Source organism: Alosa pseudoharengus, unplaced genomic scaffold (assembly GCF_046254945.1).
Source record: "Alosa pseudoharengus isolate Yale_2024_CS ecotype anadromous, Long Island Sound unplaced genomic scaffold, YU_APseudo_1.1 YU_APseudo_1.1_scf_15, whole genome shotgun sequence".
In the NCBI taxonomy this organism is placed as follows: Eukaryota; Metazoa; Chordata; class Actinopteri; order Clupeiformes; family Clupeidae; genus Alosa; species Alosa pseudoharengus.
The window spans coordinates 10,847,726-10,874,249 of NW_027468620.1; the positions used below are offsets into that span (position 1 = coordinate 10,847,726).

Here is a 26,524-nt window from a genome sequence, read left to right on the forward strand (position 1 = left end):
GCCTGAGAAACGGTCGGCCCAGGTCCAAAACACAAACCCGATGCTGCTAAATCCCTCTACAATTACTAACTTGGACATGTAGTTAAAGAAACTTTCCAGACTGAAAATCAACATGGATTTAACCTTGGTGGAATTTATGAAAGAACCTCTGATTCAAGCAGTGGCTCAAAACAAAGATATTACAGATGCTATAGGTCTCAAGTTCTTTAAGGTAGCCATTACAAAAATAACAGTAACTCTAACGGTTATTTTCATTGTCAATCAATCAGTTGATTATTTTCTTGATTAATCAATGAGTTACTTGGTCGATTAAATGTCGATCAAATAAAAATGGTGAAAAAATGCAGATCAATGTTTCCGAAAGCCTGAAAGATGATTTTTGTTGCAGCTCTACTTTGATGAACCAATTGTACAGTTGGACAGTAGACTTACTTTCTCGCTCCTTCTTCTTCATACGCTTTCGTCTCCGGTCGATGGACGCCACCTCTGACTTGAGAGAGAGATAGTGATTCCGGATGTCTTGCAGCTTCTCCTGAAGGAATGATATCTTTTCCAAGCTGGTCATCTTCTCTAGATCAGCTGCATAAAACAAATAATAAAAGCCATTAGGAAAATCATATAGTTGTTAATGACCCAAGTTTAAACTAATGTTAACATTTATAACTCCTTGGATCCTTATTTCTCACATATTATGCAAAACTAGAGAAAAAGCCCTTATTAACACCTCTATGATTCAATTTCATCTAATTATTTGTGTGCCGAATATGTTTTGAGGTCTTTATAAAAAAACAAAAAAACATTGGTCATATCAACTGTATGTGGGTAGTGAATGCACCAGAATATATCTTGATTCTTATTTTCTTGTATTGTTGATGAGTATGTTCTGAATGTTAGGATTTATAGTCGTACTACATATAATCTAAAGACTGCTTTGACAATATGAGTGGCTGTTGGCCATGCCAATAAACCTAAAGATTCAATCAGTGTTAGGACGGAGATGTGGGTTCCACTCACACATCTGGAAGCTCCACTTATAAACGCGTGCGGAGCGGCCTTGGTGCTCCCGATGGTGGTGGTGGTGGTGTGTGTGCTCCCCGTCACCGTGTTTGTGGTACTTGTGTCCCGACGGGGGGGTCCTGCCGGGGCACTTGGGAGAGATGGCTGGCTTCAGGTCCGACGTGTTGGGTTTGGCGGTGGGAGACTTTGACGCACTCTCGCTGACCGAGTGGTCCTCACTGTCACTACTGTGGGCTGTTGGGGGGACGGGGACAGGGTCAGGGGACAAAGTGAGAGAAATTTGTGAGCATCAATTTCCTCAAAGTCTTGCATTAAATGTTAACCTTATTTTTTTCCTTTAGTAAATCAGAAATATTGTTCCACGTCACCTGGAACATCACTTTCATTTTCCGCATTGTCTTTCCACTCTATCATCAGCATCTCAGTAGCCCAAGTGTTCACTTATCTCTATGACCTAACCAAAATCACTTTCTTCACCATATAGTGTTACAGGTTTTGTTTTGAATCCTGTATATTTAACACCTGGGACTTTAACAATAAGCCTATTTGAGGACTGGACCCAAAGGCCTGAAGGACCATGCAAAATGACAGCCACAAATAATAAATTAACAGCACGTTTATTTGGAGACTGGGGAGCCTGGAGCAGCCGGCCCTGTGTAACTGCTGCTGGTTAATGTGTCCGTAAAGCACGCTGTTACGAATCAGAGGCTCATTATGCTGCTCATCTCCATGCAAATCTGATCATTATCTTTCTGATAGAGAGGAAGAAAGCGCTAGCAGCTGGTGCTACACATGGCCGACACAGAGAGAGAGCCAACAGCACTCCCGAGCTGCACCGTGTCACCCAGCGAGCCAAAAGGCTTCCCAGCCTCCCGGGGACTGACAAACTACACATCCAAATGTTCCCGCACATGTACGTACACGTACCTGCTTTTCGGTTCTTCTTAGGATGCAGGCCTATGCTCTTGTGACTTCTCTTGTGTTTCTTGGATATTACGCCACCTTGGGATTCTTTCTGTCGTTTCTGACCGGCTGAAGCTGCCCAAGGAAAAGATGAAAGGAAATGAGCGGTATGCCAAGACCATGTTTAAGCTTCTGTGTTCTACTCTAAAAGACTTCAAGCTAAATTGGACTACACAGCACGTTCCTGATGTCGGGTAAAACACATATTTTGGTCATGCATTTCAATTCAGTTCAAAGCACTAGATTCAGCCTTTGTAGTAGCCACAACCTTTAGGAGAACTGATAGGCAAACCAACTGAAGAGTTCATATGCAGAAACAGGTAAGTGTCATTGTAATGAATTCATTTTTTTATTCTAAATTTCAAGAAATATCAATCAAACTGAGAATAGGCTATTTTGATTAAAATATTTGTACTTAATCAAAACAACCCAACTGCAGTTTGACAACCTGAAATGCACAATAAAAAGGATGATTTTTTAATATTTGTATAATTTGCAAGTAAATTCAAATGAACTTCAACTGTGCAGCATTGGATCCTCACCTTTGGATTTCTGCTCGCTCTCCTGTTGGCTGCTGTGACTGAGGTCCAGGCTACAGGTGCTGTTGCTGTTGCAGGAGAGGCTCGTCTCAAATGCCTTCGAGGGGGAACCAGCCCTCTCCTCCTGGGGGGTCATCTCCTGCAGCTCCCCTCCCAGACTCTCCACCTCCACCGTGCTGCTGTCCGACTCACTGCGGCCCAGACGACCTTCACGGCGCTCCTCCAGCATCGGCCCCGCCGGCGAAGCCGCTGCCGGGGAGCCAGAGGCCGGGGTGGCGGGGGCCTGGGGAAGAGGCGTGGGGCTACTGCAGGCCGGCGTCCGCCCAGGGGCCTCCGTGGTGCCTCCTCCTCCTCCTCCTCCTCCTCCGCTGCCACTACCGCTACCGACGCCGCTGCTGCTCAAGGTGGGGGACTCGGGTGTGGTGGGTGGTGTGTTGATGACGGAGTTGCTCCCACTGCCGCTGCTGGTAGGGTACTCCTGCATCTTGTCCTCCTCGATCGGCTCCTCCTCGACCGGCTCGTCCTCCTCCATGTGTTCCCCGTCGGCGTCGCCGTCTGTGCCTGCTCGGGGCTCCTCGGGAGGTCCGACCGCCGGCGGTGGTGGCGGAGGGGAGTTCTGCGCCTCCGTGTCAGAGTCCGAGAACAGCTCCTTGAGCGTCTTCTTAGGCCACTGGGCCTGGATGCTGGACCACACGTCCTTCTGGCCTTTGGTCCGGCAGCCGCCTGCTTGCCGCTCCTCCGCGCCGCTCGCCGCCACCTTAGCTCTCTTGTCAGGGATCTCCCAGAAGGCAGAGGAAGAGGACCGCCCGCCCTTTGACTTCTCCTTCAGGCCGTTGTACTTCTTGGCTGGGGAGCCTTTGGTCTTCGGATGCCCCCTCGGCTCCTCCTTGGCTGTGGGCTCGGCGGCAGCGCTGGCCTCGTCCTCCGAGCTGCTGCTGGAGGCCTCTCCTTGCTCCTGTCCGCTCCCTAAAGTCCTCTCCTCTTGCTTTTTTGGCGAGCTGCTGGGCAGCCAGTCTCCAGACCTAGTGCTCCTGGATTTGCTCTTGGCCTGACTCTTTGGAGTGCGATCTGTAACCGATGCGGCCTCAGCTTTCCTCTTGCGTGGGCCACTCTCCGCCTCGGGCTCGAATGCCAGCCTGCGCTTGCCGGGTTCGGGTCCTTCCTGACCGCTCGCCTCTTGGGCATTGGCGGTGGCTGGCGAAGCCTTAAAGCTGTCCGATGGGGGCCCTCCCTCCCAGCGTTCAAGTGCGTGAGGGGGCTCGGAGGAGTTGCCTTTCCGGTGACTTCCTCGACTGACGGGACCCTCAACTCCATCATGTTCGGCCTCGTCCTCCTCCTCCCTCTCACTGTCATCTGATGAGCTCTCAGAACCTGTGACACAGAGGACACCAGAAAGTTAGGAACTATGAGCAAATCCTTCTGCTTTTGATAAATCTCATTACAGGAATTAAAATAACACCAACGAGCATTATTACTGTGTGACTGTGGGTATGTGCCAAGTGTCATACGTGTGTATACAGTACTGTGCAACAGGCATTGTCTTTCTTAAGTTATTCTAGTCTCCTGTCTTAATGTGTCTACATTTAGGTTTCATATTCTTTTGAATGCACATTGTATTGTTGTTGATTGTTAATCGATTGTTATTTCGAAAGCATCCTTACTCCACGGCACTGTTTTAAACGTGCGTAAAACTGTAGATTGCGCCATAGCCCCTCAGGCCTAAGCCAATGACTGGATATAAAAGTTTGACAATATGGTGGCGGAACAGTGGCTTCAATTCTATAGAACATATCTGAATGGAGCCACGATGTCCATCTATATGTAGTCATTGGCCTAAGCATTTCTAAACTGTGCTTAAGGAGCAAACAGAGCAGGAGCTACACTTGCCTTGAAGGCCATTGAGAATGGATTTGATTTCGCTGGACTTGACTGGACTTTGCTGGTTACCTTTGTCATCACAGTCCTCCATCTTAGTGAAAACATCGTTCCCGGCATTTGGTTTGGGGGATCGGTTGACACGGTTATTTTTAGAGGGCGTCAGGTCCTCTTTGTCACTGAGTCTCTCTATCCTGTCTTTCTCTTTTTCTGCTTTGTTCTGAAAAACATTAAAAAAGAAATCAAGTTGTAGATCAAGTTGTAGTGAATTAATCAATTAAATATCCGTGTTCACAGATCATGTAGCCAAGACTCCAAGATGGACACCTACCTTTATTTTTTTACGATGCTTTATTTTAGGTACATTCTTATTGGCTGGGCGCACAATCTTGTCCGCTTTGATCCACTCGTCATATCTGATTGGGAAAATAAAATGATCAACACTTCCATCATCACGGTTGCCAAAGGGCTTACAAGGACAAAACTAACAAATGCTACACAAACAAGCATCAGCAATACAGCTACCACACACACAGACAGACAGACAGGCACACACAAACACACACAAACATTGACACGCACACACACACACATACATTGACACACATTGACACACACACCACACCCAAACAGAAATGTCACACAGCAAGCTTCTTCATTGCCAGAAAGCCCTATCTAAAAGGTGAAAATGGAACGACAACATATTGTCCATCACAACAAGACAGCAAATAATAATCAAAAGCCAAAATAAACGAATAGATTCTGATTCTTATTGGTTTGCAAAGCCCACAATATCACAAAATACATCTTCTATGTCATCCCTAACGTTTAACCAACAGACAAACAAGGCTATTCTCCAGTCATTACAGTCCCATTCGGCTACACTCGAAGAGATCGCAAAGCTCTCTCACAGCTACAGGGGGACCTCTCCTTGAGCCTCCTATGTAAGTACGCTGAAGACACATCTGGGGGACTGAGAGAGACTTGCTCTACACAACAGCACCGCGGTATCACTGAGACGGGCATCTTCACAGACACAGAGACATGGGGTGAGTATGGGGGGGGGGGGGGGGGCATCCGAGCATAACTGCAACACATTATTGTCTCTCTGTGCCCTTCTCTCTTCGCCAGGGGAATATCAAGCTGTCGGCACTTTAAAAAAGGTCAGTTCACTTGCATTCAATCACTTTCGGTTTCAACCACTAGATGGCCACAATGCAATCTGCTAGGAGAATAAAAATCATCGAGGACATGGATGCACCTCAATCTGAATGTAGGATTTATTGAAAAGAACAATGATCAGGAAGATGATTTTGTTTCTCATGTGTCATTGACACCCATGGGGGGCTGGGGGAAATTTCCCAGTGTTTGTATTTTTTTAATTTCTTGTTGGTGCGTGTTCACAAATGAAATAGGCAATAGGCATGAATCCCCAGGTCCTGCCTTACCTGACGTTCCAGCCACAGTAGTGAACCAGGTAGAGCACCTCTCCCCCCTCCAGGTCTGACTCTTTGACAGTGGCTTCGTACGTCTTCAGACTGCGGCCTCGCCCATATCTCACCTGCACCTTCATCCCAGGGGGGTAACACTCAAATTCCTCCCCCTCCTCCCCCTCCTGACTGCTGTCAGCCCTGCAAGAAAGACATTTCAGCACTTTCCTAGCCCTAGGTCTCCCACAGAACACCACAAAACCACCACCACAACCATCACTAGGACCACAACCACCCCTCCCATCCCACCCAATGGACCCCCTGACTAGCTTCCTAGCTCCCTAACATAGCCTACTTCCTGTACCTGTACCCCCCCCCCCCACCCCCACCATTCCACTGTTTAAAAGCTCAAAAGGCCACAAAGGGGGGTCATCAGCCAGCTACCTGACCTTTACTCTCATCCCCTTACATACACACACACACCCACACACACACACACACACACAACCACTCCTAAACACAAACTGGACTTTACAAACTTAAAGGACAGCTGATTTAAGTGGTTTAAGGACTGTTAAAAAGGATTATCATAGGATAATCCTGCATGAACATGTTCTACTATTAATTGTACGGTTATTCTTTCATTCAGTTGTCCCAGTTGTTATATCCAGCATTTAAAGATTAAGAAAAATAAACATGGCTGCCTATGATTAAGAATCTCTTCATTTCTCCTCCCCCTTCAGACTGGTTGAACCTGATCAGGTTTTGGTATGTTTGACCACTAACGGCCATTAATAATGGTTTGCTGTGGGCAGAGAGTATGGGGGAGTGGAGGGTGGGGATTGGTCGGCAGAGATTGGCACAGAGTAGGTCGGCACAGCAAAGCACAGCACAGCAGCTCAGGCCACTACACAGTGATGTTAGACAGCAGCACAGTGAGAGAGGCTAGAAGTTTCTAGAGGCCGCAATCTCCATGTGAGACTCAAGCACACACATACACACACACGCGCACACACACACACACACACACACCGCACACGCCTACGATAAGGACACAATATAATGATACAATGTCTGGTTTGTCCTCAAACGTCTCGCCAAGTCTTTATCGCTTGCACAAATGCAGCAGATGCAACTCTCCCTAACTGCATCCCTAATGTGATGTTGGCTGGAGTTGGTGCTGCCCAAGACAACAGCGACCACCGTGAGTGCAGGTGCAGGGCAGGACCCAGGATCCAAGCTTATTGATTGCTGAGGTAAATTAAAAAACACTTTAAAAAAAAAAGGGGGGGGGGGGGGGTGGAGCTGAGATCTACCACTGATACCACGGATATGGCAGGTTCCTCACTGTTACTCAGCGAACACTACAATTCACACCGTAAACCACTAGGAAAAGTAAAAGTAGTGATGAAAATTAAACCAACGATTAAACCAAAACAACAATGAAATCAGACAAAACAATGACATCTTCACAAACAATGGAAGAAAATGTTTTGTCTAACTCTAAGCTCAGGACTCATTTTAAAATGAATACTACCCATGTTAAAACACCTCAGTAGCAGCAGACTAATTATTTCAAAATACACCAGTATAAAAACAAAACCATACTAGGCTGTCAATGACAACAGCAATATAAAATGCTGTGTTAAACCTAGCTGTGGATTGGGCATGACAAAATGGGACTTTTTTCCCATAATTACATAATTATAAAGCTTTTGAACTGAATGTCACAAAGCTACACACTACCACAGAAGTTAACACCACTGCAGCTAAAAGAACACCTACAGTCAAATTACCAACACAAAGCCGCCTTCAAGACCTACTGATAAATCAAACTATGGATAAAAAAAGGTAGTACCCTAAAGACAACTGCTTTACCGCCAGTCCAAAGAGAACAGAAAAAGCTGAAAGCAAAGAGCTTTGGGGGAATTGAAGCTTCCACAGCAGAAGAGAGAAAGAAAGAGAGAGAGAGAGAGAGAGAGAGAGAGAGAGAGAGATAGAGACAGAAGCAGCAGCAGTATTTCAACAGGTCTCACATCTATGCGCATGTCTCGGGAGATCTATCCTACCTGTTCTACTTTAAAGGCAAAAAGATGGAAAAAGAAAGGAGAGAGAGAAAAAGATAGGGAGAGAGAGAGAGATAGACAAGGGGGGGGGGTTAAGAGAGAGGTGACAGTGGAAGGGGTAACAGATGAAGAGTGAAAGAGAGAAACAGAGAGAGAGATGAAGATAGAGAGGGAAAGCGAGGGAGAGAGGAAAACAGATGGAGAGAGAGAATAAGAGAGAGAAAGAGAGAGAAAGAGAGAGAGAGAGAGAGAGAGAAAGAGAGCGAGAGAGAGACTGCACACGAGGAGCTCTGCACAACATGCAGTTTAGATGGAGGCTGTCATGCTTTGTCTCCTCGAGGCGTTTGAGCCGGGGAGCAGGGCAGCCATGCAGGCGACTGGAGGACTGAGGAGCTGCAGTCTCTCCCACCGAACACACAGCCACACAGAGGGTATACAGGACTAAGATGCAGCCAATGGAGACAACACTCCTCTCTCTCGCTCTGGTTCTCCATTTCTCTCTACAGAGGGCCCACACGCCACATGCATTGATTGCACACAGTGTGTAATGTTCCCTAAATGGGGAACCTGCAAGCACACTCGTTCCACCTACCCAGATAGGTCCTTGTTTTCCGATTCGTCGTAGGGTTCCGTCTTCACGCCATCTCCTTGTTCTGCTTCCTCAGTTTTGCGCTGGCGACTGACTTCCTCTTTACAATCCATCTCTTCTTCGTCATCATCATCATCACCGTGGTCACCATCGTCGTCATCGTTAGCAGCAGTCCTGTGGTTGTTGTCTTCGCGCTCTGTGTTTTGGTTTGGACCACTGGTTTCCACGCTCTCCTCCTGTTGGGGTTGAGGCAAACAGCACACTGATAAAGCTCAGATGAGCTAAATGTCTTACGTTTTAAAATGTAAAAAAAAAAAACATTCGCTCATCCAGTGTCAGCCTTGGTTGAAGTGCTGGAGCTTAAACAAATTAACGGAATGTACAAAGTTGCACACTCAAATATGTGCAAAAATCATTTAATCTACAGATATACAGTATGGGGCAGGGGCTATCTAAACGATAAGGGAGATTTTGGCTAAATGCAGTAACTATGGCCATTTCACATAAAAGTAAGATATTAAGACATAATAAATGTAGTAGGAAGTATACAAATAATAAATGCATAGAATAAAAAACTAAATGACTCTAAAAGTATAAATAACAATAAATTTCATAAATGAAGAACTACACAATTCCTCTCAACATTGTCTGCTGTTAGTATCAACTTCGTTGAAAAGAGCTATAAAAAACTTTCTATCAGGTGTAAATGCAACTGACACTGACATCCATCAGAACAGGCAATGCTGCTCCTATGATGTTTCAGTGCAGTCAGTCAGAGCTAGCAAAGCCCCCTGTTGCTCATCACTCATACAGGCAAACCCTAACCAGATGAAAGGCCTGGGGCTCTATGAAGAGAGCCAGATGAAGACATGAACGGCCGAAGGCTGGATGAAGAGAGAGGTGGGAGGGTCGGTCCCGGTGTCACTCACCCTGAAGGCAGGCTGGGGGCCACTGGAATCTCCGTCTTTGCCTATCTTTAGTTCCTCCCCAGGGATGTGTGTTGCTTGGGTAACGCTCGCTGCCCCTGCTACACCGTCAGCCTTTCCCTCTTCCTTTGCACCTGGTTTCTCTGTGGGCTTCAGGGGGAGGTCCATTCGAAAGGTGATGGCCGTGGAAGTACAGTACTCCTCAAAGCCGTACAAGTACCTGAGGAGGAGCAACACGAAGAGACAGGCTAATAAGCCACATATCAACTCTACATATACATGTGATACATATAATACTACACACACACACACTTTACAAAGGCAACATTCACAAGCATGAATAGTCAGATATTAACTAGCTAAGGTTGCTAGCTAACCAGCTAAAAAGTTCAAAGTGTGGATGCCGGTCAGCCACGCAATTCTCTTCAGTCTCAACAAATCAGTATTTCCTTAGAAAGTCAAGAGCCAGATCCACAAATACAGACAGAAGTGAACTGGCTATCAATGCGCTAGTGCTAGAGAGGCTAGGTACGGCCAGGGGAGGGTTGGCTCAGGGCCCCTGACACCTACACTGACAGTGGGTGCTCACCAGGGACTGGATACAGAAGTGCTTCTCAGATAATCATTTAGCGAACGACAAGATCCTCTACCTATTCCGAGAACTGCGGCTGTGAACATACTGACACTCACAGAGCTGACACCAGCTAATGAGCACGTCGCTGTACAGCTCAGCTGCCTCAGTGTGTGTGTGCGTGTATATGTGTGTATATGTGTGTATATGTGTGTGTGTGTGTGTGTGTGAGAGTGTGTGTGTGTGTGAGAGTGTCCGACAGGGAGGCAGAGAGTACATCAGAAACTTCGGTGCATAAAACAATGCTCACTGCTCCACTTATCTGAGCGGTGTTAAAATGGCATAGACAAGGGCCCTGCATCACGCGTAGTGCAAGAGCTGTAGAACCACTGTAAAAATTGCTTGGGTGTGATGTGATGAAAAGGATCAGTCAGTATCAGTCAGTCAGTCAGTAGCACGGGTAACCACTTACTTCCTGTAGGCACATTTCACATTGTAGCCAGCAGCGGAGTTGAGTACAGGAATCCCCAGGTCCTGATACACCTGCTTCCAGACAGACCCGCTGTCAATCTGAAAGACAGAGGAAACTTTTAGTGGTCTCGTCGGGAAAGATTAAAGCATTGTTATGGAAGAGGGGAAAAAACAGAAGATGGATAGATGGTAGTAGTAAAGAGAAATGTCTTACGCTGTCAAAACCTCCAAGTTTGTTAACAAGTCGGTAAAGCTTGAAGAGATTGAGGTTTCTGTAGCCGAGGACTGGTCTCTTGTTGATGGGCGTCCCTGTGGTGATGCAGAGTGATTACTGAATAGAGACGCACATGTTAAAGCAACACCAAATAACTTTTCCTCAGTCGCACGCACGCTATTTGTTTATCCAGCAACGGCTTTGCAAATAATGATGTCTATAGACAAGGTAGAATATGTTGCATGATTTTATGAAAGTACGATATATTGCGACATCATGCAAGTCAAATTTGTAGTTTCTTATGTCTCATTCCATCGAACTACAAACCCGCTACCCGATCTGGCAAACTTACATAGTGCGGTTATAGCCGATAGAGGGCCGTGAAGCGAATGCAGAAGTGCCGTTCACCCTGTTACGAGTTGATGAACCACGGAAACAATTTTGGAAACATTATTTTAAGGTAGAAAAACTCTTTGGTGTTGCTTTAAGAACGATAAAAATGCAGATTTCGGGGGGAGCCGTGGCGCAGTGACGGCATCGGCATCCCGTAACCATGAAATGGTGATGGCAATTGCAATGTTTTACACAGGAGCCCCGAGTCAGACAGAGCGAACGTGTTACACATTATTTCTGGATGTCAACACTGTATGCATCAACTGTGAAAAACTGATCTATGGACAGTAACCAATGCATGGGGGGGGGGGGGGCTCTCCTCTGGGCCAGGCCTCTGGGAAGGGAAGGCAAGCAGTGAAGACTCACTCACCTCGATCCTCCATAAACTTGTACAGCTGCTGGAGGAAACTCTCTCGCTCCTCTGGGAAGGGCTCCACTTCCTCCTGCGGAGACAAAAACAAGACGAAACAAACCTAAATAAAAGCTGCTGCTGGAGATGACACATAACGGAGCCATGCTGTCATTCCACTGAAGAAAATCTGACACAATTAGGGTGCTGGGCCAATGGAGAAAGACAGACGGGTAAAAACAAAATCACAGTAAGAGGCGCAATCAAACATGCCACTGGCAATAGGAGGAGAGAGACAGGAGGAAATCACACTCTCTGTGATTGAATGAGTTGTGCGATTGTGCGATTGTAACACAAAGGAAATGCAATGCCCAAGGTAAGAAGTGTAATCAATATTGTAATGACTGTGTTGAACTTAATCGCTCAGCCTTTCCACGGAGTTGGCACAATAGCTCCTGGACCCAAAACACATTTTCACACTCCACTCGGAATAGCTTCAAATATTTGTGAACGCTTACTTATTTCCTGACTCTTTTTAGACCTCAGGGAGGAAATCATTTTCAAAGACATCTCTCCTCTCTGTCAGCTAGCCATCCACAGTATGATTTAAACTTTTCATATCTACAAAAATATATATGTCACCACATTACTAGACAGTGAAATTGTTGCAAAGTAACGGAAGGTATATAAGGCATATAAATCAGAATATTCTTGAAAGATATAGAGAAAGAAAGGAAAAAGGAAAAGAAACATGTATATAAAATCAACGATAAAGAGGCTTAGATTCCTTGTTGTTTCTGTTCATAAAGATGGCTGTCACTAAGGTGGCAATACACACACAAATATACAGGTGGGAAGCTGACATAATGTCAGATAAATGATGTGCATAAATAAGGTTTAATTTGGCTTTGAAATGTTTTTATGAAATACAAAAGGCAGCATTGCAATCTGTGCCTTATATAAGCTAACAGCTCAGTGGGATATCAATATACGATTCAAATTCATTTTCATAAACTATAATGAAGTACACAGAGACTGTGATTTATTTAGGAGAGATCAAAGGAGAGGCTTGCAGTCAGATGCTACCTGGCTTTAGAAACCCCAGTTCTTAACATGTGTAAATTTGATGAAGCCTAATGCGTCTGTGTACACACACACACACACACACACATCCGGAAAACTACCGGTAACCTATGAAGTGGAAGTGACAGCGATGACCTACTTTCTGGTTGTAATAAAGAGTACCGACTGCAGCAGGCAATGTGAAATTCAAACAGGCTATGTGGCATCATTTAAAAATTTAATTACAGGCACAGGCTCTCTCTCTCTCTCTCTCTGTGTGTGTGTGTGTGTGTGTGTGTGTGTGTGTGTGTGTGTGTGTGTGTTGATATTACCTCTTCCTCTTCGCTACTTCCATCTTCGTCTTGCTCCTCCTCCTCCTCCTCTTCGTCTTCCTCGCTGCTGGAGCTCTCGTCTTTCACCTCCGTCCTCCAGGTGGTTGGGACGGCGCCGTTTCGCTTAAAGTCCCAGGCTGCATCAAGAGCTGCAGCACACAGATAGCAATAGCAGATGAGGTCTGAGGTCTGCTCAAACTGCACCAAGCAGCCCACATTCTTGCACTGAATCACACTGAATTACCTTCACTTGATAGCTGTTATTTGTGAGATTTAAATTTGTGGGGGAAAAGTGCTTTTGCTTGATTGATAAACACATACTCTTCAATATTAGAGCACCAGTCATTATTATATTCTGGTAGTTAAACAATATTTTTGAAAATCCTGAAGGGTAACTCAAGGTAAGAGCATAGAAATGATTTCATGTGTGACCCTGAATGTACTTAAGCTGCACCCCTCCGACAACCTGAAGCCTACTGCCTTTTACACATTCTGATTCAGATCCAAGACTTTCAAAATAGTCACCTGGCTAGAATGGCCTGAGCCCGGTGACATGAAAACTACCCATAAGGCAATGCTGTTTTCAGCTGGTGCTAGGAACGTAGTGATGCAGAATTGACTGTGAGGAGTAGTAGGCGACTCATAGAGAGAGTGTGATGCGGTTCTCACACCGGAACACACACTCAGAGGTGGCAATGTCGCAGTATCTATCTAACAAGCAACACATTTTTATACCAGCGCCTCACACAAACACAGCAGGCTCCTTTACAACTGGAGACATGCGCCGTTACCACATCTCATGAATCTGATCCCCCATCCATTCACCTCGCAATATTCCACAGACTTTCAGGAAAACAGACTCATTACTTGATATACATGTGAGAGGGTGTTTATTCAATACCATACGATACGATACTACTATTATTTTCAGTCTACACTGAAATTTGTTTAGCATCACTGGGCAGCCAGTTCAAAAGAAAAACGTACACATACCAGAACATACAGATACCCATATCAATATCTTAATGATGTCCAAACAGGCTATGTGATAGAAGCAAAGGTTTGTTGAAATGTTCTTGTTGCTTGCCATTTCGTTTACAGTTTAAAGTGAACAACTAACCATTTTTAAACAAAACTTTCTAATTTAAAAGTTAAAAAAAAAAAAAAAAGTCATGCATGTTCCCCTTTGTTTGTGAAATTTGAACACACTTCAGAATTTAAAGTCAACACACCACTAATCTCACTTCATAGTATATCCCAGGAACTATAGAGAGAGCTATCAAATAGAGTATTTTTTCCAGTGCACACACAGTGTGTGATAAAAGGAGTTCAAAGTTAAAGCTGACTGATATTTTATCCAAAGCGTCAAGGACTCGCAACGGCGGGAACTGAACCCAGCGGCAGGAACCGAACCCGGGTTTTTGACGCAGTCTGTCCCAGACATGCTCTGGCCACTGCACTCACCTGCTTTGAGTGCTGCGTCTGCTTTGGGCGCCGACTCTCCGTCTAGTTCCCGTACATCCTTCCGTAAAACCGTGGTGCTGCAAGAACCACATAATAACAAGCCACCATTATTCAGAAGTCTAGCCTCTGAGGGGATGCAGTGCACAAGATCTTGTCTAGTCGCACCAGAGAGCAGTCGAACAGAAAGCAGACCTGCAGTATCACCGCTCAGTCAGACAGGTGGAAGGAAGGGAAATTTGTGCCCCATTCACTGGAATGAATCATTACTAAAAGTTCAAAACAATCGGTTTTGCATTTTATAGTCTGCATCTTCAGAATCATTCATACATATTTTGCATGTATGTATTATCCTTTTTATTATTTTGATGTATCTGAAGGAGTTAAAAATCCAAAATGTACATCATTCCCTGGACACAGGTTACATTTTAAGTCTTGGTCTAAACATAAATTATAATAAAACTAAGAATTTGGTATATGGGCTGAAGAAGAATGTGGGCAAAACACTATGTGGGCAAATTAAGAGCCCTACACAATATCCTTTGTTGTTTTGATTCAGAATGTGAATCACAAGGTTGCATTTAACTTGGCATAAAATGTATTACACTATTTACAGATGCAGTTGATTATTTTCCTGTTTCTGCTCTGTAGAAGCCTCTGGCTAAATGCCACTGTATGTATTCAGGTAATAAGTTTAATGGTCCCATTGATTAATTCACAGAACACATAATACCTTATGAGATGTGAGTGTGGGATTTAACTGTTATATGCAGACCTATTGTGCACTCACGAAAGTATGATAATTTTCATAATGGATGCGTTTCTGAATATATTCTTGGCCACCCGATTGCAGAGCTTCCAAAGAACTTTTCTCCACATTAACCTGGTGACTTCACAGTTAGTCACAGTGGCACCAGGTGTGCTGGTCGGTACAACACTACACTGAAATCACAGCCTCTGTTTTCCACTCCCTCACTCCTACAGCTCTCCTAGATACAGGGCTGAACACTACAACCCTCACTGCTCTCCTAGATACAGGGCTGAACACTACAACCCTCACTGCTCTCCTAGATACAGGGCTGAACACTACAGCCCCCACTGCTCTCCTAGATACAGGGATGAACACTACAACCCTCACTGCTCTCCTAGATACAGGGCTGAACACTACAGCCCTCACTGCTCTCCTAGATACAGGGATGAACACTACAGCCACCACTGCTCTCCTAGATACAGGGATGAACACTACAACCCTCACTGGTCTCCTAGATACAGGGCTGAACACTACAGCCCCCACTGCTCACCTAGATACAGGGATGAACACTACAGCCCCCACTGCTCTCCAAGATACAGGGCTGAACACTACAGCACAGTTTGTTACTATGTCACTGCTGTGGGCTTGTGCTTTTTGAGGAGCACTCAGAGCCCCGTTTCAATCAGACAGTAGATTTGTGCACTCCAACACACCTGTCCACAAAAAGTGTGCAAAGGTCCTTTATTTATCGGATGCATCATTATAAAACAAGTGACCCGCTGTGACAATTGGAAAGCATCAGTGTCACAAACACACGTGTCCCTTTCTGTGACAGAGTAAAGTAAGTAAAGAAATAGCACATGCTGACCAAATGCAACAGCATGTTCGGTGCCTACCAAGTCATTAATTAAAAAACACTTGTTTTTTACACACCCGTAGTAGATACTTGTTACAAAGGGCAGGGGGATTTGTTTAGCTGGGCTTGTCTGTAATCAGCAGCCACCCAGCCAGCACACTTTGTTTGGCAAACACACAGCTTTTGTTTTGTCTCGTTAGGTAAGGTGTCAGTGCATCTGTACTGGCCAAGAGGGGGTGTGCGTTTGTGTGTGTGTGAGTGTGAGTGTGCGTGTGTGTGTGTGTGTGGGGGGGGCATCTTTAAAAGCAGCCCAGTATGTGGGTCAAGACTGAGTGAAGGGAGCATGTTAGGTCAGTCAGAACGGAAAGGAAGAGGTCCTCCCCCCGCTCGCAGAAGCATGACCAGATTCCCTGTGCTGAACGAACATTCCCCTGCAAGAATAAGACTCTGCAGGGAGAACTTCTTTAAGAGCAGTTTCAGCTTCCAGCAGACTCAAGGCCTTGCCTACCCAGTGCTAGATTGCGTAGGAGAACGTTTTGGAGAACGACTTACAATTTTCCATCCTTGAATGAGCGAACAAAAATGCTGTCCTTCTTCAATGCTACATCTTCATGGCAGTCAGGAGAAATGACCTTATTAGAGAAAGGAGATGGAGAGGAGGGGAAGGAAATGAGAAGAGGGGATAGTGTGATGGAGCAGAAAAGAAAAGAAATAGTTTCATATCAGGAATTATGCAGCATAGCATGACTCATTTACATTGTCCACAGTCCACAGAAAAAATCTAAAACATATCTAACTAGACTCCCACATCTAGTGACTGACAGACAGCACTGTCTACCAGCATAGTCTGCAGTGCTAAAAAGACCCTCTAGAAACCCCAGATGGCCAAATGTGCTGACTCCTAATTCAGCTGTTTATCAAAACAGTGGGAGGTATAACACCTCATACTGATAATAGAAGACCTTTATCAAGACAGAGTATTATAGTGTGTGAGCGAACAAGTCCATACAATCACTCCCCTGGTGTGTACACACGCCGGTATAGCTCCTTACATACACACAGAGAAATTTATATAAACGCTTTGCTGCAATAAATAGAGAAAAAAAACAAACAAACACATTTACTTGTGTGTCCTCATGCTCTCATTAGCTGTGCTGTGGTGTGGTGTGGTGTGCGTGTGGTCAGGACACTCTCCTGCGTGCGTGCCTGCCTGTCTCCCCACCCCTATCTGTGTATGTCACTGCCCCCTACTACAGGGCTGACGTCAGTCGAAAAGCCCCTGCTTGCATTTCTGTTTTTTCTCTCTCTCTCTCTCCCTCCATCACTCTGCTTGCTCACTCGGAACTCTCCACTGTGATTATGTCACAAGGCAACACGGCAACCAATCGGGTGCTTTGTTGTCATGCTGCGGCTGTGGCGCACATCGGCCATGGGGAGGCGACAAAGAGCATGTATCCCAGGCATGCCAAGAATAACAACCGGGAGGTGGAGTCATGCTGATTTCACAGAAACAAGTAAAGGGACAGAGTCATGGCTTCTCTCATCCTCCCCTGGTGCACTTTCCCTGCTCTGTTCTCCCCTGGCTCGACCTCACAGCTTACAGAGCCATCGCTGCCAATTCAAAACGAATCAGAGTCCTTGAAGAACCATCCCTGGAGCAAGAACCTTGTGCTTACCCATTTATGCCAACAATTTTCACAATGCACAATATACATATTTAAATGAATGCCTCATTCATATGTATGGTAACCTTGGAAAAAAGTCTTGGTGTAGTTCCACAACGCAATAATTCAAAATAAAACAGCATCCTTGAAAAACCAGCCTGGGGCAAAACAAGCATTCTTTTAAATACTTAATTATGTTCATTTATGTTATTATCCTTTCATATAGATATATGACAGAAGCAAACTTGGGAAAGCTCTAAGAGCCTTGAGCAGCTTCACAGGCACTGAAGTTAACCGTTGACTCACCAGGGCAGGGTACCATGACGTGGTCTTCTTTTTGTCTCCTGTGGCCACCACGTCCACACACACCACCTTGCCAAACAGGTCTTCATTCTGCCGCTGGTCACCCTCCTCTTCCTCACTGGAGGAAGATGACGACTCCTCCTCTTGACTGGGGAAAAGACACGACAGATACAGATACATTAATGGCAGGAACCACAAATTACAAATACACTGACACATACACTTATCCATGTACAGAAATTATTCCCGGAGATAAAGGAAAAAAAAAGAGTGTGTCCACAAGCTCACACACTCGTACACACATGCACTCATACTGGCACACACACGCACACACACACATGCACGCACCTGGCGGCAGGCACACCTTGACCGAAAGTATACTCGCTTTTCCGCACGCCTCCTTTTTTAAGACCACACCACGACCAATGAATTCATTCCTGTTGGCTCTCGCTGCCTGCGGTGCAGTGAGTGGACAAGAGCTCTTGAGCACTGGTCAAACACGGTCAGTATAGCCGCTCGGCTGCACGGCTTTCGGTGTGAGCGGCAGTCCGAGACGGCAGAGAGAGAGAGAGAGAGAGAGAGAGAGAGAGAGAGGGAGAGATGGGAGAGCGCTCCTGCTAACAGCTGAGCGGAGCGGCTCACACTCTTTGAGTACTCCCAGCGTATTACAGCCGGGGATAATGGCTAATTAGGCTTCATCTACTGATGAGTCCACACATTTGCTCCTGTTCGATATGCTATGCGACTCACTGGCCTGCTTCAATTATAATGCACAGTTCTTTCATTCTCTTTCATTCTCTCTCTCTTTCCCTCTCCACCCCCCCCCCTCCCATTCCGATTCCTGCCCTCCCATTCAGAGACATTTCGGTCTTCATCATCTGTGACCAACTACCAGTACTTGTTTACCACCAAGACGTGCATCTTACATGCAAAATATCTTCATTGGGCAATACAAAACTACTGGCCTTCAGCATTTGTGTTCCAGTTGACAGCGATACAATTAAAATAAAGAAGTGAAATAGAAAAGGGCACGGTTTTTCACAAGTGAACAGGCTTGCTTCAGGCTAGTGTTATGCTATCAGGAAAACCTCTTCTTAAATGGCACAGTGACGGCTGAAGTAAAGACCCTTTGGGAATAGCAAGAGACTGGGCTTAACTAGCACGTCTCTGGGCTAGATAACTGGCCCACTTGTTCCAATGCCACTGGGAACACCTCACTCCAAGCCCAATTCTCAATCATTCTGCAATACTAATAATGAGGAGGAAAAACGTTTTTCTTTAAAAATCATCATAGGGATATCACATCACATTCCACAACAGAAAGTGTCCACATTTTTCAATCTGAGTTAACTGAATGAGGGCCAAATTCTTATGGCCGCAAATCCAAGGCCTCCGCTAGCTAGCTCTCATCTGGAATACCTCCTCTCTCTCCGAGCTGGGATCAGGATCAACAATGCTTAGCACAATATTCCAGGTGAAAAGTGATTTGAGGCCTGCCCATGGCTGCACAATGTGCTGTCTGTGCTTGGAGTGGGCCCTTGCTACCTCCGAATACGACTCCCAACCCACTCCTAAACCGTGAGCTCAAGCATGGTCCCATAATCACCTCTGTCGGCCGATGCAGTTGAAGAGAAATGGCGCTGAGGATTTCAGGTCCATCGCTGTGGTGTTATGGGTGGCGGGAGCGGTGAGAGACTTCCATTTGTTTAAGACTTGCCAATACCGGCACAGACTACTTTTTGAGGTATATTTTTATGGGTGACTAGTTTTGCAATCATCTTCAAATTAAAATAATACAGCTAGCATGCTGTAGCAGGAAAAGTTGTGGGTTCAATGTGCCCTTGAGCTAGGCACTTAACCCTGAGTTGCTCTGGGGAGACTGGCCCTTGTAAAAACTGATGTATGTAAGATTATTTGGATAAAATCAGGCAAATGAATGTGGCAGGAAGTAATGTGCAGGACAGAGACAAACACCTGCCGTTCTCACCACAAGTCCCCTATGCATTATGTACTTCTGTGTTTTACAACTGCCCAACAAAATGGAAGCAAACTTTCACAGCACAACATCTCAAATAACAGTACATCAGCAAAAGACACCAGTCAGCATGCTGGCAAGCCTTTATCAGGATCAGCTGTGGTGGTGATTGGCGTTTGCATGCGTTTTGCGTAGTTAGTTCACTAGTGCGATACCAGAACTTCTTACTACTGCTTGTGCTTTTTTATTGTTGTTTGTGTAATGTTTGTGATATAACTGTCATGTGCATAAATGTTTTAATGTGCATAAATTTTAATGTGTTTTAATGTGCATAAATTTCTGTCATTTCTCAAACAAACCTTAGCATAATCCCCCATGGCCGCTTGAAGAAAGCTCTAGAAAGCTATTGACACTGACAAAGAAGAGGATGGGCTTTTCTGAGACTGGATACTCACACTGGATTGGATCGTCTGCCCCGGTTGCTCTTCTTCCCGATGACGGGCGTCCCAAAGTGCTCTGGGTTGGTGAGTGGGAGCCGGTCCAGCGTCTGTGACACGGAGCGAAGCGGAGCACAGGGATTACAAATTAATCCCGTGGAATGACATAGTGAGCTATCCAGACCTCATGGTGCTCAATCAAGTGTGAGCACGAAATGTCTCTAAAAACCGAATGTTTAACCCCCCCCACACAAATCTTCAATTTAGCTGCTAGCAAATGACCAAAGGCCAAAATATATTTCTATACGAGTACATTTTGTTTGCTTCGCCTACAAATGTAGAACAAGTGTGGAGGGGGAAAAGTACAGATGTGAAGGACAACAAGGAGGCAAACACAGAGGACTTGCCTCGCTCTCTGCGAAGTGACGTGCTCCTTTTAGGCAGAGCGACGAGCGCCTCAGGGTCTTCTCGTCACCGTCATCGAACACTACAGGAAAAAACACAGCATAGAGAACAAGCAGCTTAGCTTGTGTTGCTTCTTGCTTCTCTGTCTTTCTCTCTCACTCTCTCTTGTTTATTCTCTCCCTCTCTCTTTCTCCCCCTGGTGCCTCTTTCTCTCTCACTGTCTATTTCTGTCTCCCTGTCTCTATTCCTATCCCTATATTTCCCCTTATCTATCTCGCTCTCTCTCTCTCTCTCTCTCTCTCTCTCTCTCTCTCTCTCACACACACACACACCATCACTCTCTCTCACTCTCGCTTTTTCTCCCTCACTGACACACATACACACAGACAAGCACCAACATACTCTTCTCTAGCATTATCTAAAAACACTCCTCTATCTCGTATGAAAGATGGCGGCGGCAGCAGCACACACTATAACCTCCCACTGCTTTTTATGGATTCATCATAACAATTCAGTGTGCTTCACCAATGCAGAACGAGCACAAACAACTGCTCCTTCCATCAGCCTTGTTTAAAAACAAATAAAGCATCCATTTTCCAAGAGTTATTATAAATAAAAAGCTAGCCATTTCAGAAGGGGGAACGTCATTTTTGTCTTGGCACTACAAACACAACGCTAGTCACGGTCAATTACAGAATCTTGGCCTTCTGCTCAAGGGATACCAGCACTCACCAACTGTGTACAAGCTAGCATCAGTCAGCTTGTTGATGGTGGCCTCTTGGTAAACTCCATCTTGGTTTTTCACCTCGACCACAGCACCAACCTGAGAGCCAGAGATGTTATCATTACATATATGGGTTTCTCTCAATACATTGCCACTCTGTTTTTCCAACTTAAAATACAAGTCTGTAATGGCACTTGCTTTGGCACTTAGAAGTACTTAGTAGCACTGAGTATCATTCTGAAAGAAAGTCTGTCAAAAGACAACCAAAAGCTACAATACCACGAGGCAGGCTAACTTAAAGACGGACAATTAAAGCAGAGTGAATTAAAGAACAACACAGAAATTTAACAGATGTCTGAAGCAGATACAAATTGTGAAGGTAGACATTACTACTTACTGCAGAAACTTGTACTTTTGTTAAAGTTACACTATGCAGGTTTAGGTATTTTTGGCCCCTGTAGAGCTCCCTCTAGAGTCGCAATATATTTATATTTTACTGTGACTTATCCCCCCTGTACACAATGGAAATGCTTTTATTGTGGAGGTGAAGGATTAACTACAGGCAAAAACTATCTCCAAAGAGCTATATTTACTGACAAGGCAATGTTTCACGATTATCGCGAGATTTGTCGGGCCACCGTTCTTGAAGTTGCATGGCTCGTTTTCTCGGTACCGACTTGCTACGTCTATGCTGTATAGCTATGCTAGGTAAATGATTCGCCTATTACAAGTTCGTTTAACATCAAATTGGCTTTGTAAATGTTATATTAAGGAGAAAATCTTCCATAGTGTACCTTTAAAGGCCAGTGCTTTGAGGATTAGAGGATTCTACCAGGCGGTTATTGTGAAGTTTCACAGTATGCAATGCTTATTTTAAACTTAGCTTAGTTTCAATTTCAGTGCACTGCTGAATAGCTGCATTATGTTACTGACAAAGTTTTGAACTACCAACACCCCCGCCCCCCAATTCAGCTATGTCACAGCTGAGAACACATTAAAACAGACAAGCCTCAGCGCAAAAAAACAGCAACACATACCTTCAGAGGTCCTCTGATGTGTTCATCGTGAACCTCTGTGGTTGATGCGTCTGGCTTGAAGGTCACCTGGAGGGAGAAGAGAGAGAGAGAGAGAGAGAGAGAGAGAGAGAGAGAGAGAGAGAGAGAGAGAGAGAGAGAGAGAGAGAGAAGGGGAGATGACATGAAGACAGAGAATCAGTAACCAGAGTAAACAGACAGACTTCTCATGGGCCACTTCCTTCGATCCCCCCGGCACTCGTGTCTGGCTTGTGTGTGTGTGTGTGTGTGTGTGTGTGTGTGTGTGTGTGGGGAGCGATGAGTGTGCAACAGGCACTTGGTCCAGAGGGGAGACGAGAAGGAGGTGTTTATTAGGGCTGATTATGCAATTATGCATGAACCTCCACTTCATGATAGAGGGGTGGGAAGTCCCACAGGCCTTGGCCTTTCAGGGCTGGACAGCTTGCTAATGCTGGCACATGTGGTGGAAAGTATGTGGCTCCATTACATGAAAAACACCCTCTGATAAGTGTTTCAGAGAGGGGAAAAAAACCCAAAGACAAACAATTCACTTCTGTCTTTCCCTGACAAATTGGACAAAAATCTCTGAGGGCAGCAGTTGGAATCCCATCACATCCCCATGTCCACTGCATCGGTCCAACGGCATCACAATCTTACATCTGCACTGCTGACTTTATCTGTGCAATGCACATGTCCATTTCCCCACTTCCTCTTGTTCCCAATACAGAGACAATGGAGCGTGGTGGAAGATAAAATCTCGTGAGCAAGTGCATTTCAAATGTGCCAGTGCAGGGAGACTAGAGTCGCTATGTTATGCCATGGAAGTTTCCAAATAGGTGGGGAACCGTCTGACAAGCGAGCGAGCTGGGACAGATCAAAGAAGCAACAATAGCCCACAAAAAGAATAAAGAGAAAGAAAAAAAAAGATAGAGTAAGAGAGAAAAGAGCGAAAAAAATATATTACAGGAGGGATGCGGGTCAGTAAAATTGTGCATTCCTGCCCGCAGCGTGCTGGGTTCTGCTGTCATAACGCAGCCTCAGAGTTACAGGAGCGCCCTGACCCCTGCGACACACACCAGCCGTGAAATGCAGTCTCAGCCAAGTGCTGAGCACTCAAACTCAAAAGGGAAAAGGAAAAATGACTACCAACAGCACTAGTGACCACTTCAAAACACATGGGGAAGAGTAAAGTTCTTGCCCAGGCAATGCCCAACTGACCCCAACATTCTAAGGTTTCCTGCAGTTGGTTGTTGTCTTTAGAATGTTCAGAAAACCAACTTTACTGCAGGTTCCACAGTCCACACTGTCCAAATAGTAACTAACTAGACAGATGTTTGTTACCTAACAAGACATGTTAAACTTGACAAACTCCACCTAGCAACAAACCACAACAAACAGACTGACACTGCACCCTGATACAACTGAAAATCTGCATACAGATCTGAAACAACTGGTGGTGTTGGTTGGAGGTGTCAACATTTATTTGATCAGTGTGCAATCATCTTAAAGTATTTATGTAAGTCCTGAAATCTGAAGCAGTGCAGATGCTGCTGTTGAGCGAGAGTTTGGTTGTTTTTTTGTAAAGTCTATCCAGCATATGGCAAAGCCAAAGTAGAGTGTCTGGACGAGTGAAATGTGCACTCGCATCGATCCGCAGCAGAAAAGTGAGAGCGGCTCTATGAGGGAGGTGCATGCTGGCACAGGCACCACCAATGACAGCTGGTCTCTGTGTAGGCAAACTCATCTGACTACAACGCAGAGTGAAATACAATGACTGCTTAGTGTAGTGTTTGTCATAGATTTCAAACGGAAAAAAAAAAAAAAAACTAATTAAGTTGTGTTAAATTATATCCCATTTAGCATGTGCAATCGTGCATAGCAAGACAAGCGAGTTTATAGCAGAAGGATGTTTATGTGGTTAGATGATAAAGTCTGGTCAACACATACAAACAGGAGCACACCAAAGTGGTTATGTGGTTTTAGACTCATATCACCTTAACAGGTCAGTGCTGAAAACCCTAAAAACAGCACTTGGGCAACATAAGCCTTAGGTTTAAGCCTTAGGTTTACGTTTACCTCAACAGGAGCAACAAACACACTACGTTGTGAATCTAGGGAATTTCTGTTTCAAATTAGAGAGAACCCCAACCACACAGGAGGAGCTGTTTATAAACTAACACTCTACATCAAAGACGGATAAAAAAAAAACTTACGCGAAGGATTAATAACTGTACCAAGAAAGGAAGTAATTAGATGGATGTCGCCAGGACCACATGTGTAAAGCCAGCCCCAACCTTTACATTCCAACTCAGATCTATGATTTGGGTGAATCAAGTAGGCTAAAGGAACTAGAAAGTCACTCGGGGAGTTCCAAACTTGAGGCGTGTCACCACTGTGTTGTCTTACGTAACTGCCTTACCATAGCAGGGGATTGGAACAGGGGGATGAAATGTAATCTTCTACTGAAGATTTTTCCTAATACATCATAACAATTAAAAAAAAAGCAATTCAGTCTTTAAAAGTGAGAGATTAAATCATAGACACCTTATTATTCAAATTTTTATAATATCATGAATCATGAATGCTTCAGAGGAATTAAATGCTCCACTGCATATCAAGCTCTGATTAGTTGTGTCAGATAAGCCCACTTCTGCCCAAGCACATGCCTCTCTTTCAACAGGCGTGCACCAGCGCAGTCTGACACCTTGAGCCCCGTACAGAGGCCTACAAGCACTTGCAGGAGTGTTGCTGTTGCTGCTGCTGCTGCTGCGATCTTCACCAGAATGCATGTTGTCAGTGCATGAGAATGCCTTCCTCTCCTGAGTTAGCTTCCACCTGCGGTATTAAGCCACGCAGCAGGTGGCAGCTTGTGGACACAAAGGCTGTGCCGGATCAATGGGCTTGCCGGAGAGGAGAGGAGTGCAGCTTTACAAACAAATAAATAGATAAATAAAACGCCTGACAACCTTCTTTTGACGTTCCAGCTGAGGGCTCAGGTGATAGGCTGTGGGGCATCCTCAACGCTCGGCTGAGCGTCACACCGCAGCGCACCACACCGCATTACACGGCGCTGCCGGCCATGGTTGCACATGCTGCAGGGCTTTTCCAGGCAGTGGTGGCGGCTGCGACAGCAACCCGTGAGCCTCTTATCTTTTACAGTGTGTTTGACAGTGGTGAGGGCCGGGGAAATGGCCTACGCTCGGGTGGTGCTGGGGCTGGTGATGGGGGTTGGTGGTGCTGCTGATGCAACGCCTCCATCAGTCTCTGTGTAGCACAGCACAGAGTAATACTACACAAACGCCTCAAACACCAGGCCACCGCTCTCCGCGGAGAGACTTAGCAAGAGAGTGCATATCAGTGGAATAGCTTTCCAAACAGAAAGAGAGAGATAAAAGAAAGCTAGAGAAAAAGAGAGAGGGGGGGGGGGAGAGAAAGTGATAAAGACAGAGCGTCAGAAGAGGAGGGAGTCATCAACACCGGCAGAGATTGGGAGACGAAGCACAGAGAGCCCTGCGGTCGTTGAGTCTTGTGAAAGTGCTCTGCAGGGAGACGGAGCGGGAGAGCACATGATGTCACTGCTGATACCATGATAGGAATTTGATTAGGTCTCTTCAGCAGGGGGGTCCTGGCTCTTAGCTGAATTGACTAATCCGATTTCTAACAAGGCCACATAAGCAACGCTGAGCAGCAGGGGGAGGGAGTGGGCAACGTAAGGAGGCCCTGAAGAGAGAGAGAGAGAGACAGAGAAAGAGAGAGAAAGAGAGGAGAGAGAGAGAGAGAGAGAGAGAGAGAGAGAGAGAGTGGAATGAATGAATCGAGGAAGAAGAGAGGAGGACAGACAGAGTGCTGCATGGGGTGAGAGAGAGTGAGGGGGAGGCAGACAAGGACAGGAAGGAACACCAGTGTCCACTTCAGACCTTATATAAACCCAGGGGGGCATTCCAAATACATGGTTTAGTGACAGACCTGGGTAAGTTAACTCAAAGAGTATGTGGCAAACCTCCTAATAGAATAGCCTATAGCTTTATTTTACTAAGTAAATAAACCCATAAGGCTCTTCTATTAGGAGGTTTACCACTTATTCCAAGTTATTGCAACTCAAACAGGCTTGTTACTA

The 26,524-nt window shown here is 45.4% G+C and overlaps 1 protein-coding gene across 4 annotated transcripts in view; it reads right to left on the reverse strand.

The window, feature by feature from the left end:
• arid4b (AT-rich interaction domain 4B) overlaps nucleotides 1-26,524 on the reverse strand; it is a 46,470-nt gene that overhangs the window by 3,037 nt on the left and 16,909 nt on the right. For 2 of the 4 annotated variants that reach the window (XM_076285509.1, XM_076285510.1), the window contains 20 exons: nucleotides 22,411-22,476; nucleotides 21,382-21,472; nucleotides 20,652-20,731; nucleotides 20,263-20,354; nucleotides 17,836-17,980; nucleotides 16,418-16,497; nucleotides 14,262-14,338; nucleotides 12,798-12,946; nucleotides 11,425-11,497; nucleotides 10,662-10,756; nucleotides 10,449-10,546; nucleotides 9,409-9,625; nucleotides 8,483-8,715; nucleotides 5,843-6,025; nucleotides 4,726-4,810; nucleotides 4,407-4,614; nucleotides 2,523-3,890; nucleotides 1,945-2,055; nucleotides 1,015-1,251; nucleotides 433-579 (listed from right to left, as the gene is read on the reverse strand). In XM_076285509.1, coding sequence (XP_076141624.1) covers nucleotides 433-579; nucleotides 1,015-1,251; nucleotides 1,945-2,055; nucleotides 2,523-3,890; nucleotides 4,407-4,614; nucleotides 4,726-4,810; nucleotides 5,843-6,025; nucleotides 8,483-8,715; nucleotides 9,409-9,625; nucleotides 10,449-10,546; nucleotides 10,662-10,756; nucleotides 11,425-11,497; nucleotides 12,798-12,946; nucleotides 14,262-14,338; nucleotides 16,418-16,497; nucleotides 17,836-17,980; nucleotides 20,263-20,354; nucleotides 20,652-20,731; nucleotides 21,382-21,472; nucleotides 22,411-22,476 — 3,835 coding nt within the window. The remainder of the gene's footprint in view (nucleotides 1-432; nucleotides 580-1,014; nucleotides 1,252-1,944; nucleotides 2,056-2,522; nucleotides 3,891-4,406; nucleotides 4,615-4,725; nucleotides 4,811-5,842; nucleotides 6,026-8,482; nucleotides 8,716-9,408; nucleotides 9,626-10,448; nucleotides 10,547-10,661; nucleotides 10,757-11,424; nucleotides 11,498-12,797; nucleotides 12,947-14,261; nucleotides 14,339-16,417; nucleotides 16,498-17,835; nucleotides 17,981-20,262; nucleotides 20,355-20,651; nucleotides 20,732-21,381; nucleotides 21,473-22,410; nucleotides 22,477-26,524) is intronic. The other 2 variants (XM_076285511.1, XM_076285512.1) reach the window with 2 other exon arrangements.